Raw genomic sequence first — 13,079 nt, forward strand, 5'->3', positions numbered from 1 at the left:
ACAACACCGGGAGCTCTTCATTACAGTCCAACTGGTCAGAGGACCCCCCCAGATCCCCAGCTCTTGTCAAATGGAGGCATGCTGCCATGCCTGGCTTTTACATGGATTCTGGTGATCAGGTCCTCATGCACACACAGTGAACACTTCACCCTCCTAGCCATTTTCCCAGCTCAGACCTCTGAGTTTGATCCAGCAACAATGTGTGACCCTGAGATAGCAGGCAGCAAGGGATCAGATTTCAGGTCACTTGGCCCACTGTGCAATGAGGGGTACTCACGCCCTCTGGTGGCTGTAGGATGAGGTTGGGTTAGGAGTGAAATACCTTTGTGAGAGCCAGGTGTGATCCCAGGTATGAGGTGAAAAACTGAGAACGCCATCAGTAAAAGGTTCATGAACTTCAGGACAAGGAAACAGTTTGTAGATGAACACAATAAGGAAGTCCTACACTAAGCCAGAATTGAGAATAAAGCATTCTTTATTTAGAGGCAGACTCACAGATCAACAGTCCTCTGTATGAATGGGGAACAGGAACAGAACCCAGGAGCCGAGAGAGAGAGAGAGAGAGAGAGAGAGAGAGAGAGAGAGAGAGAGAGAGACTGCACAAGCTTTCTCTCTCTCTCTCTTTTTTTTTTTTTTTTTTTTTTTTTTTTTTGGTTTTTCGAGACAGGGTTTCTTTGTAGCTTTTTGGTTGCTGTCCTGGAACTAGCTCTTGTAGACCAGGCTGGCCTCGAACTCACAGAGATCTGCCTGCCTCTGCCTCCCGAGTGCTGGGATTAAAGGCGTGTGCCACCACAGCCCGGCTACTGCACAAGCTTTATGTCTGCATTTATGATAGAAGAGACCACGCCCAAGTGGGCTGGTATCTTAAAGGCTATTGGCTGAAGGAGTTACCACAGCACCTTCCCCTTTTGTCTAAATAAGAGAGTTCCAAATTAAATTAAAAACTATATACAATAAGAACAAATATCAAGTATAAAAATTAGAATTACAACCAACATAAACAATATTAATCAAGAAACATATACAAATTGTTTCAGTAATTATCCTATCAAAAGGAGTTTAAGTCTCGTATTAGAAAAGTCTCGGCTAGCGGGGCGGTGGTGGCACACACCTTTAATCCCAGCACTCGGGAGGCAGAGGCAGGCGGATCTCTGGGAGTTTGAGGCCAGCCTGGTCTACAGAGCTAGTTCCAGGACAGCAACCAAAGCTACAGAGAAACCCTGTCTCGAAAAACCAAAAAAAAAAAAAAAGAAAGAAAAGTCTCAGCTAAATCATGAGAGGAAAGTAACTATGACTATCTTATCTTCAATTCCATAAAAGACCTGAGAAAGGAGAAAATATTACTTGAGTAAATAGGAAGTACAATCAAGCAACTTCCAAAATGTGCAATAAATGACAGAGACAACTGGCTACCTGGACAATCACCCAAAGTCTCATTTTCAACATTGGAGCTGCCAACTAAGGTCTAGTGTTGACCTTAAATTTGTAACAATAAACCAAGATCCATATAAATGCAAAGAATCCATCTCTATAGAATATCTACCTTTAAATGTAAACAAACATTTATAAACAATATTTGAGAATTTGTATGTCATTTTCTCCAAACTGCTTCCTGCTTTTTTGGGGGGCAAAGTAATTTTTGGGGGGTATTCACAGCAACCTTTCAGGGATCTTGGTCCATTAAGTCACATTAGTCTGGAAGGAGTTCACAGGTTCTTTTTTCCAAAGCAACATATCCTCAGACCCAAATCGTGAAGTCAAGATATCTGTATGTTGGTTTATCTTAGCAGCCCTCAGAATCAAATACCTTTCTGCAGTCAAAAAATTGAAAGAAAACACAATAATATACATAATCCAGACTCTCTGTGCACATCCATTGCTACGAGGCTTATTTTTCTTTATTCCTACCATCCCTTTCTGTTTAACATATCCTTTATAGTTCGATTTGATCTATGTATAACTGCCTGACCTGTAGAATTGTTTGATATACCTATAATATGCTCTAAATTATAATAATCAAAAACCTGTTTCATTTTCTTAGATACATATGCTCGACCATTGTCTTTATTTGTGCATGTATACTCATGATGGCCATAACTTCTTATAAATGCATGATTATTGAATCAGCCTTTTCTGAGCTCAAAGCAGTTACCCATTGAAATAAGTGTCAATAGTGTGGTGTATGTATTTTAATTTTCCAAAATTGGCAAAATGGAAAACATCCATCTTCTAGATTTTATTTCTATGAGTACCCTTTGGGTTATTCGCTGCAGGTACTGGTGTTTGGTTATAGAAAGAGCAAGTAGGACATCTCTTTATAATCTCCTTAGCTTGTTGCCATCTAATAGGAAACTCTTTATCATTTATTTATTTATTTATTTATTTATTTATTTATTTATTTATTTATTATACAGCGCTCTGCCTGCAAGTATCCCTTCAGGCCAGAAGAGGGCGCCAGATCTTATTATAGATGATTGTGAGCCAACCATGTGGTTTCTGGGAATTGAACTCAGGACCTCTGGAAGAGCGGCCAGTGCTCTCAACCTCTGAGCCATCTTTCCAGCCCCTCTTTCTTTAAACCTTTGATACTGACATGATTTTTTTATAAAATTCTGAGGCATTTAGCACACTTCCAATCAATAATCTGCATTACCTTGTGCTAGAGGACCTGGTAGACTTGTATGGGATCAGATGTGTGTTATGTATATGGGGCAAAGCCTATTCCTGATTATATCTTGAGCTTGAATGAATAATGAAGATAATTCTGTATCATCTGGCATAAATTCAGTGGTTTCAATAGGCAAAATAACTTTCTGTATATTACAAATCATTAACTATGTTGAGAGGTTCTTTAAAATCTCTTTTTTTTTTAAATATTTATTTATTTATTATGTATACAATATTCTGTCCATGTGTATGCCTGCAGGCCAGAAGAGGGCACCAGACCCCATTGCAGATGGTTGTGAGCCACCATGTGGTTGCTGGGAATTGAACTCAGGACCTTTGGAAGAGCAGGCAATGCTCTTAACCTCTGAGCCATCTCTCCAGCCCCCTCTTTAAAATCTCTTAGTAACATGAAAATAGCATATAATTCTGCCTTCTGGACAGAACTATAAGGATTTGTTCCGCCTTAGTTAAATCTTCTGATCTGTAACCTGTTCTTTCCTGATTTATTTGAATCAATATAAAATGTACAAGCTCCTGCTGTTTGTGTGTCATGTATAATGCAGGGAAGAATCCAAGTAATTCTCTTTATAAGGATAATTCTATCACTTTGGGAATAATTGCTATTAATCTCTCCTAAACAAAGGATATTAGATTCAGAGTTCTTATTATTTTAAAAAAGAGGGGGAAGTAGTGTAGGACAATTGTCTATATTCTGTCAATTATGTTTTAAATAAATGCTGATTGGCCAGTAGCCAGGCAGGAAGTATAGGCAGGACAACCAGACAGGAAGTAGAGACAGGTCAATAAGAAGAGGGAAGCTCTTTCTACAGCTGTGAGTCCACCACAGAAGAAGCAAGATGTGACTGCCCCACTGAAAAAGCCATGTGGCTAACATGCACAAGAATAATGGGCTAGCCGGGTGGTGGTGGCGCACGCCTTTAATCCCAGCACTCGGGAGGCAGAGGCAGGCAGATCTCTGTGAGTTCGAGACCAGCCTGGTCTACAAGAGCTAGTTCCAGGACAGGCTCCAAAACCACAGAGAAATCCTGTCTCGAAAAACAAAAAAAAAAAAAAACAAAACAAAAAAAAGAATAATGGGCTAATATAAGTTATAAGAGTTAATAAGAAGCCTGAGCTAATGGAGCAAATCAGTTTATGATTAATATAGACCTCTGTGTGATTTCTTTGGGACTTAACGATTGCGGGAACGGGGCAGGACAGAAACCCTGACAACAGGCTGGGGCCAGAAGCTTGGTGTCACTCAAAGAGAGAGAATGAAGAGCAAAAGAGGGACCACTGTCACACCCCGTCCCCAGTCACCCTCCGAAAGGATAAGCTGAGCCCAGAAAGACCACAGAATCAAGCTCATCACCTCTGAGAAACAGTGAGGTTTTTGACCAAGTGTGTACTTGACAAGGGTAGAATGAAAGCAAAAGCAAGCCCAGGGCCTCCTAAGGCTTCCTCTACACCAAGGTTGGTTGCAGGAGTCAGTGTGGTTCACCCACTGACCACAGGGCACACAGTTCTGTGCTCCTATTAGAATAAAGAACCTGAAAACATCCATGGGTTCCAGAAACCAGAGGGCTTCGAAACCCCAGACCTTACCCCTTTATCTGCAGGTCAACTTGGGATTCTGCCCACCCAAGTTTGCCCTAGAACTCCTGGGTCAGTTCACGCAGATGTGAGGACAGCAGTGTCCTGATGTGGTGACAAGATGGGGAGTGCATGCCTGAGTTCCTCTCCAGGAGGCAGGAGTGGCATCCCACATTATAGGGGCCCCTCCTCAGAAGGGTGTGTAGAGGGTGGGGCTGTTGGCACTGACTCCATTGTCCCTCCCTTCGTGTCTGAGCAGAGGCAGGCTGGCAGCTGCCCAGGGACCGTCAGAGCTCATTGTGAAGAGGTCGGCACTGAGGAGTGAGCTTTTCTTCCAGGATCCCCTCAGGGGCGCACACCCAGGGGTCATGCGTCTCCCACTGCCACTTAGTCAGCTGGGCTTTCAGCATCTCCAGCACTTGCGAGAAGTCTGGGTCAGCGGCCAGGTTCTGTGTCTCTCGAGGGTCCCGGCCGACATCGTAGAGTTCCCAGCGTTGCCGGTAGTAGTAATGGTGCAGATCCTTGTACCAGCCCGTGGGCTGGCCGGCTGTGGTTCGGTTCAAGAGGTCCTGGAAGGTCGGCGAGACATAGAAATCTTGGTCAATGGGAAATGGCATCTTGAAGCTGAGGTTGTGAATGAGGCGGAAGTTCTGGTGGTGTACCGAGCGCATGGGGTAGGACATGGTGACCTCGTGGTGGCTCTGGCTGCCGAAGACGGTGGCCCAAAGGGGCTCTGCCTCCAGCGCTGGCAGGAGGGATCGACCTGTGAGCTGGATCGTCTTTGAGCCAAAGATGGCATAGCTGGGATACGGAATGGAGAACCAGTCCAGGATGGTGGGGGTGAGATCTGCAAAGAAATAGCCCTTAGCAGGGTCCTGAGGGACACAGGGCCCTTCGGAAGGGTGAACCTGAGCCTCTCTGGAAATCCCACGGGCACCCTGTGTGATCAGATCACCAGCGGGGAGGAACAACCCTGGACTGCACCTCTTGTCATTGGTCACCTCTGGCCTGCGGAGCCCTTAATGGTGGAACCAGAGGATCCGGCTTGCTGAGAACTAGGGCCCCTCTAAAATCCTATGGATCAGAACCCTGGGTAGGGAGGGCTCAACTACTAACTCTGGGTGGGTCACAGGGTTCCCTCTCTCATGGTTTGGGGCCACACAGAGAGGTAGGTGCAAGCTGGAGCGAGCCTATCTCATAACCCCTAAGAACACAGGCTCTTCCAAGCAGTGGTCTGGGCATGGAAAGCTGCCAGGGGTGGCTTAACTCAGCCCCTCTATCTCCCACACCTACAGGTTTGTTTGCTCATTCATGGCACAGGTTAGACAACCTTGAGAACCAGTCCCTCAGAGCTGAGTCATGAGAGGCTGTAGATCCTGAGAAAAGGGGAGATATCATGCTGGTTCTCCAGTAGGTAACCCACCACTCACTAGTACCACCTGGGACCCCACCAGACACTCGGGGGTCATGACATGACAGGAACAGGCCTCCCAGTTGGCTTCTTCTCATGTAATAGAGAAGGCTGTCTCTTCTCTGCCCAGCTGGAGGAACACTACCTAGGTCAGGGGAGCACTCCAGCATCTGACCCATGCCAGTCCCACTGCAGGCTGGCTTCACCTATCCCCTCCCATGAGACAGACACACAGACAGACAGACATACCTAGGAGGCTCACGTAGGCCTCGCTAACCTGGCCCCAACGTTGTGGGTGCTCTGGGGATGACAGCAACAGAGGTTCGGCTGTACCAGGCCAGTAAAGGTTGGTCCTGCCACTGGGGAACGGGATCCCATTGTCGGATGTGAAGATGATGAGAGTGTCATTCAGCACGCCCGCACTTCGCAGCTCCTGCAGCACCAGCCCCACCCCTGAGGAGGGGGAAGAAGGGGAAGGCTCAGGTACATGTATGTGTTCATTCACCCCCAGGTTCTGTTACTTTCTGGCCCTGAAACACGCTTTTGCCCTTTCCACAAGCCCGCCTCTGTCCAACACCACACAGCTCCTGAACTTGAGCAGGCCACAAGGCTTCCACGGACGGTTCATCCCTGAGGACAGCTGTCACAATAGGCAGCTGCTACTGCCCCAAGCTGGCTTCTTGTTTTAGAATCTTGTGTCTGTCCTGTGGAGCCTGAAGACAGGACACCCAGGGCCCTTCTAACAGCGTCAGTAGGAACATGATCCCAGGACTAGTGCCTGCAGGGCTTGAATTCCCACCCTAGATGTCAGCAGACATCTGTCACTGTGGCCAGATTTAAGTTAAGGATTGCAGAAGAAACATTATCCCCAGGTCCCCAGGTAGGCGCTTCTCAGTGAAGCCAGGAATAGTGAGTTACTTCTGTAATCCCACACTAGATAGACAGAGGCAGGAAAACTGGGAATTCAGAGACAGCCTGGGCTACCTAACGAGTTCCAGGCTAACCTGAGCTATAGCAAGACCCTGTCTCAGAAGACAGCATCAGGACAATGGCAAATCGGCTGAAGAGCTTGCCATGCATGAGTTGGGATCACACCTCAGATCCCAGAAACCTGTGTAATTGCCAGGTAAGTGAGAGCCTGCCGGGAATTCCAGCCACGGAAGGTAGAAATGGGATCCCCAGAGCAAGCTGGCTCACAAGACCAGCCGGGTCAGCAAGCTCTAGGCTTGATTGGCAGATCCTGCCTCAGAAAATAAGGCGAAAGAGAATGAGGACAATACCTAACATCATCTCAGGCCTCCACAAGCACACACACATCTGTAAACCCATATACACGTGAAAAGACACACACACACATATGGAAAATAAAAAAAAAACCTGTCATTAAAAAGAAGGGATGGGGCTGGAGAGATGGCTCAGTGGTTAAGAGCACCGGCTGCCCTTCCAGAGGACCCGGGTTTGACCCTTGGCACCACACAGAAGCTCACAGCCGTCTGTAACTGCATTCCAGGGATCTGATGCCCTTTTTAGACCTCGGTGGGCACTGCATGCATGTGATGCAAATCACACACACAGTGAAATAAAAGTAAGTATTTAAAAAGAAGAAGAGCTACAGTTAAAAGGCGGAAAGAGGGACACACCGCTAAGCAGGGACACACCACTAAGCAGGGACACACCGCTAAGCAGGACACACCACTAAGCAGGGACACACCGCTAAGCAGGTAGTGCGAAGCAGGAGCTGGAACCTACAGCAACATGGCCACGAGCCAAGGAAAACTGAGGCCTCAGGCCTTCAACACCCACCCGGGCTCACACTGTGTTGCTTCTGGGACCCACTTGTGCTGAGCCCAGCCTGGCTGGGAGTTCCAGGGCTTGTGGTAGGAGAGACAGCCCTGGTCACTGGAACCCACCTTGGTCCATCCGGCCGATGGTAGTGTACTGGGCGGCTAGGTCTGCACGGGCTGCTGGTGTGTCTGGGACAAAGTAAGGCACCTGAGGCGGAAGGCAGGGGGAGGCGTCTAAGGCTGGATGGGGCATGGGGTATTTTTTACTGGGTGGAAGACAGGGTACAGTGCCCTCCCCAACTCTGCCGTGAATGGACTGGCCAAAAACAGCTTGATTTTATGCATGCGCGCGCATGCGCGCGCGCGCACACACACACACACACACACTACTTCACCTTGGGGATCCAAGGTTCTCTCTGCAGCCCATACAGAAGGACCTGGAGCCCACAGCCCTGAAATCTCCTGCTACACATTGTGCCAGATCACAGGGGCAAGGGCTGCACACTCTAAGGAGGGTGGGGCCCTGGATTTGGGGAGGACGGGTTGGGTGTCTTGGAAGCATAGCAAGGGCCCCTCCTACCTTCACATCTTGGGGGTCGTAGGTCTGCGGCATCCAGTCTGGAATGAGCCCCATGCCACTCTCCCCGTTGCCAAACTTCTCACAGAAGGTTCCGTACTGGGGCTGGGAGTGCCCGCAGCGGTGGGGGTCATGGAAAGCCACATAGAGGAAGAAGGGCCTGGATGTGGATGTGGAGAGGGGGTCAGTATGGGGGAGTCATGACCAGGCTGCTGTCTTGACCCTAAGAGGCTCAGTTCTTAGGTAGACACACTTCGGCTTGGCTTACTCCTACCGACAGGTCACCCTGTCTCCTTCACTGCCTCAGATTCCCCCTGCCCCTCTTCTGGGTATTTAGAATGTTTTCCTCGGCCCTTGCCACAGTCTGTCCACAACTGTGGACCCTGGAATGAGAGCCTACACCCACCGTTGAGGGGTCTGGCTTCCCTCCCCAGAGGGTCCCAGGACAGAACGCTCCATACCTGTCATCCTGACTCTGCAGGAATTTACGGACTAGTTGCTTAATTCTAGTGATGTTCCGCCCCACCTGCAGCACAGAGCTGTTCTCCTCCGTGAATGCAAAGTCAAAGGGGTACACCGTCTCCGGACCCACATGCTTCTTCCCAATGATGCCTAAGGGAGGACCAGAGAAGATGTCTGTTCAGAGGGCAGTCTGTCCCTTATCCTGCCCAAGCCCTGAAAGCGTGGCTGCTGTGGACTTTGGCCTGATCCTCAGAGTGACTGAGAGCCTTGGACATCCCTCGCCAAGAAGCTAGGAACAGTCACAAAGCGGCCTGGCACCTGCATCCTGTCCTCGGGCCCATCCTCACCTGCGTGCCCACTGGCCTGGCAAAGCAGCAGGTCACATAGCTTGAGAGTGACTTCAGCTTGGGCTGGGAGGGGTCAGAGAGGAACCACTCACCCGTACGGTGCCCTGCCCACGCCTCACCTGTGCGCACCCCAGCCTGGCGGAGCAGCAGCGGTAAGCTCTGCACCTTGTCGAAGGAGTTGAAATGATGTACATGCTGGTGCAGCCCATACATGCCATTCTGGTGCTGTAGACAGATGCCAGATGCTGTGAGACCAGACTCCACACCCCACAGCTCATCCCGGGAGCCTTCAGGACACTAACCCGAAGGGAGCTCCACCCTGTTCTTCTCCCTCCCGTGACAGGGACACCAGCAGGGAGGAAAGGACAAGCTCCACACTGAGTTTGATGCAAGCCTGGGCCTAGACCCTGTCTCGGAAAAGGCGGGGTTGTGCGAGATGGCTCAGCTGGAAAAGTCTGATGACGACCTGAGCTCAGTCCCTAAGAACCACATGGTGGGAGGAGAGAACCCACTCCCACAAGCTGTCTCTGCCCTCTAGAGACTCGCTCACACAAGATAAATTTTTAAATGCAATTCAAAACTTTAGACCAGAAAAACATACTGATGCATGGTCTCTGTATGTACCCAACTGTCCTGGAACTCATTCTGTGGACCAGGCTGGGCATGAGGTCATGGAGATCCTCCTGCCTCTGTCTCCCGGTGTGCTAGGATTAAAGGAGTTTAAAACAGAGACCTTGAGAGAGAAGTAAGTCCTGATGTGAGCTACAAGGAGCAGGACCCTCAGGGATGCTAAGCTCAGTGTCACAGCTAGTCACAAAGGCAAACAATGGTGAGACCGCTCGCAGGAGGGCCCTAGAGTCTTCAGATGCAGGGACAGCGTGGAGCGGGGTCTGGCAGGAATGGGCAGTCATACGCAATGAGGATAGCTGGAGGAAATTATAGAAACGGATGGTGGGGGTGGCTGCTGCCGTGTGATTGGGTTTCACACCACTGACCACACACCGAAAAACTGTCGAGACGGCAAATTTTATGTTTTATGTACTTTACCATACCAACAAAAAGAGGAAGTACCTTACCATCGCATGGGAGGGCATGACCTACCGCAGATCTGAGCGCATAGCTGGGGAGGAGGTGTGCAGGCTCTGGGCTAAGCACTGTACCCACAAAGCCACGCTTGGCCAACCCCCACAGTGATCTGTGAGTGACATCTCACTGTGCCCTCCACGTCACAGACAAGGACACTAAGGCACAGAGAGGGATGATGTCTGCTTGTGGCCACAGAGCGGCAGAGCCACCTGAGCTGATGGGGGGTGGAGCAGAGCCCTGGTCTGCACAGGAGACCTCTCGGCTGTATCTGCTCATCCAGAAGCACAGGAAACCTGGCAGCACCTCAGGGCAACAGGGCGGGGGAGGGGGTTCCCCTGGGCAGAGGCCTGGGCCCTAGAGTCACCTACCCACCCTCCCTCACTTCATCCCGCTAGCAGCTCTCACCTGGGGCAGGCCGGTGAGGAGGCTGGCGCGGCTGGGGGAGCAGCTGCTGACAGAGGTGAAGGCATTGCGGAAGATGAGGCTGTGACGGGCCAGGGCATCCAGGTGAGGGGTGGTGATGGCACTATTGTTGTAGGCTCCACTTTCAAAGCCTCCATCGTCGGCTGAGGAGCACAGAGCAGAGGGTGTGTTGGCTGGGGCCAGGTGGGGTAGTGTTGGGGGACCCAGGTAGTGCTGCAAAGGCTTGGCCTTGTGATACTCGGGAGGACAAGATGCTCCCAAACAGCAGGGTACCCAAGGGAGAGTGGTGCTAGGCCTGATGATACAGGAGCTTGTGAGCAAGCAGGGAACACACAGGCAGGCAGGATCCTCGACTGGATGTGTTATGAGGGAGAGATGGTGCCATGGCTTGCATGGAACCCAATTCTCAACACTCAGGTGGGGCTTAACAGATGGGCTAGTGGGGGAAGCACAACACCCCAACAAACTTGGTGTCCTTGTAGGCATGTTAGTAGGTGGTTGTAGGCAGACTGCTTGTTTGTTCCTGGCTGCCCAGACCCAAAATAATCACACAGAAACTGTATTAATTAAAACACTGCTTGGCCATTCATTTAGGAATATTTCTAGCTAGCTCTTATATCTTAAATTAACCCATCTCTATTAATCTGTGCATCAAAACGAGATGGTGGCCTACCAGCAAGCTTCCAGCTAGTGAGTGGCCTATGTCTTTTTTCCTCCAGCGACTACATGGCGTCTCTTTGACTCCACCTACTCTGTCCTCTTCTATCTGCTTGGCATTCTCTCCTTGCCCCATTCTGCACAGCAACAGGCCCAAAGCAGCTTCTTTATCAACGAATGGTATTCACAGCATCCAGAGGGGAATCCCACACCAGGTGGTGGCCTGAAGATATCACTGCAGGTTACTGAGCTACCCTGGGCTCTGCAGACACTTCACAAGGTGACAGCCAGCCAGGGGAGTCACGCCCAGGACACAGCTGAGGACGTGTGTGTGTGTGTGTGTGTGTGCACCACACCTCTGCCTCTCACGGAGACACAGTCCTCTTCCCCAGGGGCTGTAGTCCTGCTGACTGTTTCTCCCCTCCACCTACAGGGGGCACCTGAAGCCTAGAGAGCTGACAAGTCGCACTCACAGCCACTGCTGGGCAGTGGAAATGAGGACAGGTCACCCAGGTCCTATAGCTTTCCTCTGAGCTGCAGCAGAGGACATGGGGGGTACCCCAGAAGTAGCACGTGGGAACCCAAGGGCAACATGTCACCCACCAGTCTCAGAGGCAACACAATCCTTGAACGGAGGTGAATGAATGGGTAGGAGGATAGACAGGAGGACCTGCCCATGACCCTGATCTAGACCGAATTGTGTGCTTCCAAAACTCATGCTGTCGTTCTAACAGTTAAATGAAGACATGAAGGTGGGGTCCAACTCAGCAGGGCTGTGACATTTCTCTGTCATATTAGGAAATGAGATGATTGTCATCTAAAAGCCAGGAAGGCCTCTGAGGAGCTGGCTTTCTGGTCCCAGTCTCTCCAGACTCTGGAACTGTTAGAAAATACATTTGTTTGTCAAAAACCTGACCTGTAGGTAGTGCTCTCCTCCCCACCCTCTCTCTCCCTCTCTGCGTGTTTGTGTGTGTGTGTGTGTTAATCTCAATTTTATGCTTTGTGGATATTTTGCCTGCACGTATATACATGTGCCCACAGACACCAAAAGCGGTGTCAGATGCTCCACAGCTGGAGTTACACGCAGTTGTGAGCCACCATGTGGGTGCTGATACTGAACTGAGTCCTCTGGAAGAGCAGCCAGCCCTCTTAACTGCTGAGCCAGCTCTCCAGTCCCGAGTCTGTAGGGTTTGTGTTATAGGTATCCAAGCTGAGATAGGACCGAATCTCCGCAAGGCTCCGGGACCAATCCCTACCTGGTGTATGTGCAGCCTGAGCCGGCTTCATTACTCCCCCCCTCCCGACGCGCCCCGTGGAGATGTGATCCGTAGTGGTGCTGACACAGCGCTGTTTATGTTACAATTACCCAACTGACCTGCCCAGACACCACAGAGTTTATCAGAAAGAGTGGGTCTGGCCCGGGGCCAGACCTCAGAAGGATTGGACTGTCACAGCCAGGCGCTGATCACTCAAACAGGAAGTCTCGTGAATGCTGGGGGAATTTGGGGTTCCTAAGAGGAGCTGAGGAAGTCTGTGTGGGCCGTGGAGGGCTGTACCTTTGAGCCAGCGGTAGAGAGCAGTTGAACTGGGACACCCTGCAACTCGGGTACCGGTCTCTCTTTTGGAACTTTCTCAGCGATCTGTGAACCCCCTAGTTCTGCAAGACCGCTCAGCCTAAGTAGCTGGGCTCCACGGGGTTTCCCTGGCTGCTCTGGACTACAGATGTGGGAGTGCTGAGCCAGCGGGGCCAGGCAGAAGCTGGAGGGCCAGCCGCACATAGTGTCACTAGGAAGAATCCCGCATCACGGATGCAGGGGGGCTGCAAGGGAACTGGCGGCGCACCGGAATCACCACGGGCCACAAGAGGGGAGGAGCAGAGTGGCCGCTTCTGGAGGCAGCAGTAAGCGGCCGTGGGCGGCCAGCCAGGGGCGGCGACACTCACCAACCATCAGCAGCACATTGCGCGAGTGCACACTGCAGAGTCCCAGAAGCAAAAACACCAAGCAGCAGGACAGTCCCTCGAAGTGCATGGCGGCGCCCGCCGCGGTGAGCGGTTCCGGTTCGGTCCCTCC

General features: G+C 50.6%; 1 protein-coding gene across 2 annotated transcripts; it reads right to left on the minus strand.

The window, feature by feature from the left end:
• Positions 1-1,285: 1,285 nt before the first annotated feature.
• On the minus strand, positions 1,286-13,064 carry Sgsh (N-sulfoglucosamine sulfohydrolase). 2 transcript variants are annotated; one of them, XM_057776653.1, is made up of 9 exons: positions 12,950-13,064; positions 10,333-10,493; positions 8,961-9,066; positions 8,494-8,644; positions 8,036-8,192; positions 7,582-7,663; positions 5,921-6,124; positions 4,923-5,107; positions 1,286-4,829 (listed from the first exon to the last, which is right to left on the minus strand). In XM_057776653.1, exons 1-9 carry the CDS (start codon positions 13,035-13,037, stop codon positions 4,548-4,550), a joined length of 1,416 nt encoding a protein of 471 aa, XP_057632636.1. In that variant the 5' UTR covers positions 13,038-13,064; the 3' UTR covers positions 1,286-4,547. The 2 variants fall into 2 exon arrangements, with proteins under 2 accessions (XP_057632636.1, XP_057632635.1); XM_057776652.1 differs by having other exon boundaries at positions 1,286-5,107.
• Between the last annotated feature and the right edge of the window lie 15 nt (positions 13,065-13,079).

This window comes from Chionomys nivalis, chromosome 7, assembly GCF_950005125.1.
Source record: "Chionomys nivalis chromosome 7, mChiNiv1.1, whole genome shotgun sequence".
NCBI classification, from domain to species: domain Eukaryota; kingdom Metazoa; phylum Chordata; class Mammalia; order Rodentia; family Cricetidae; genus Chionomys; species Chionomys nivalis.

Bases quoted from the DNA above. Each gene is read 5' to 3' on its own strand.
- Sgsh (XM_057776652.1), bottom strand. From the start codon at position 13,037: ATGCACTTCGAGGGACTGTCCTGCTGCTTGGTGTTTTTGCTTCTGGGA. The intron at 10,494-12,949 runs GTGAGTGTCGCC...TGTGCTCCTCAG, and splicing joins CAATGTGCTGCTGATGGTTG to CCGACGATGGAGGCTTTGAA. The intron at 6,125-7,581 runs GTGGGTTCCAGT...CCCCCTCCTCAG, and splicing joins CATCGGCCGGATGGACCAAG to GGGTGGGGCTGGTGCTGCAG.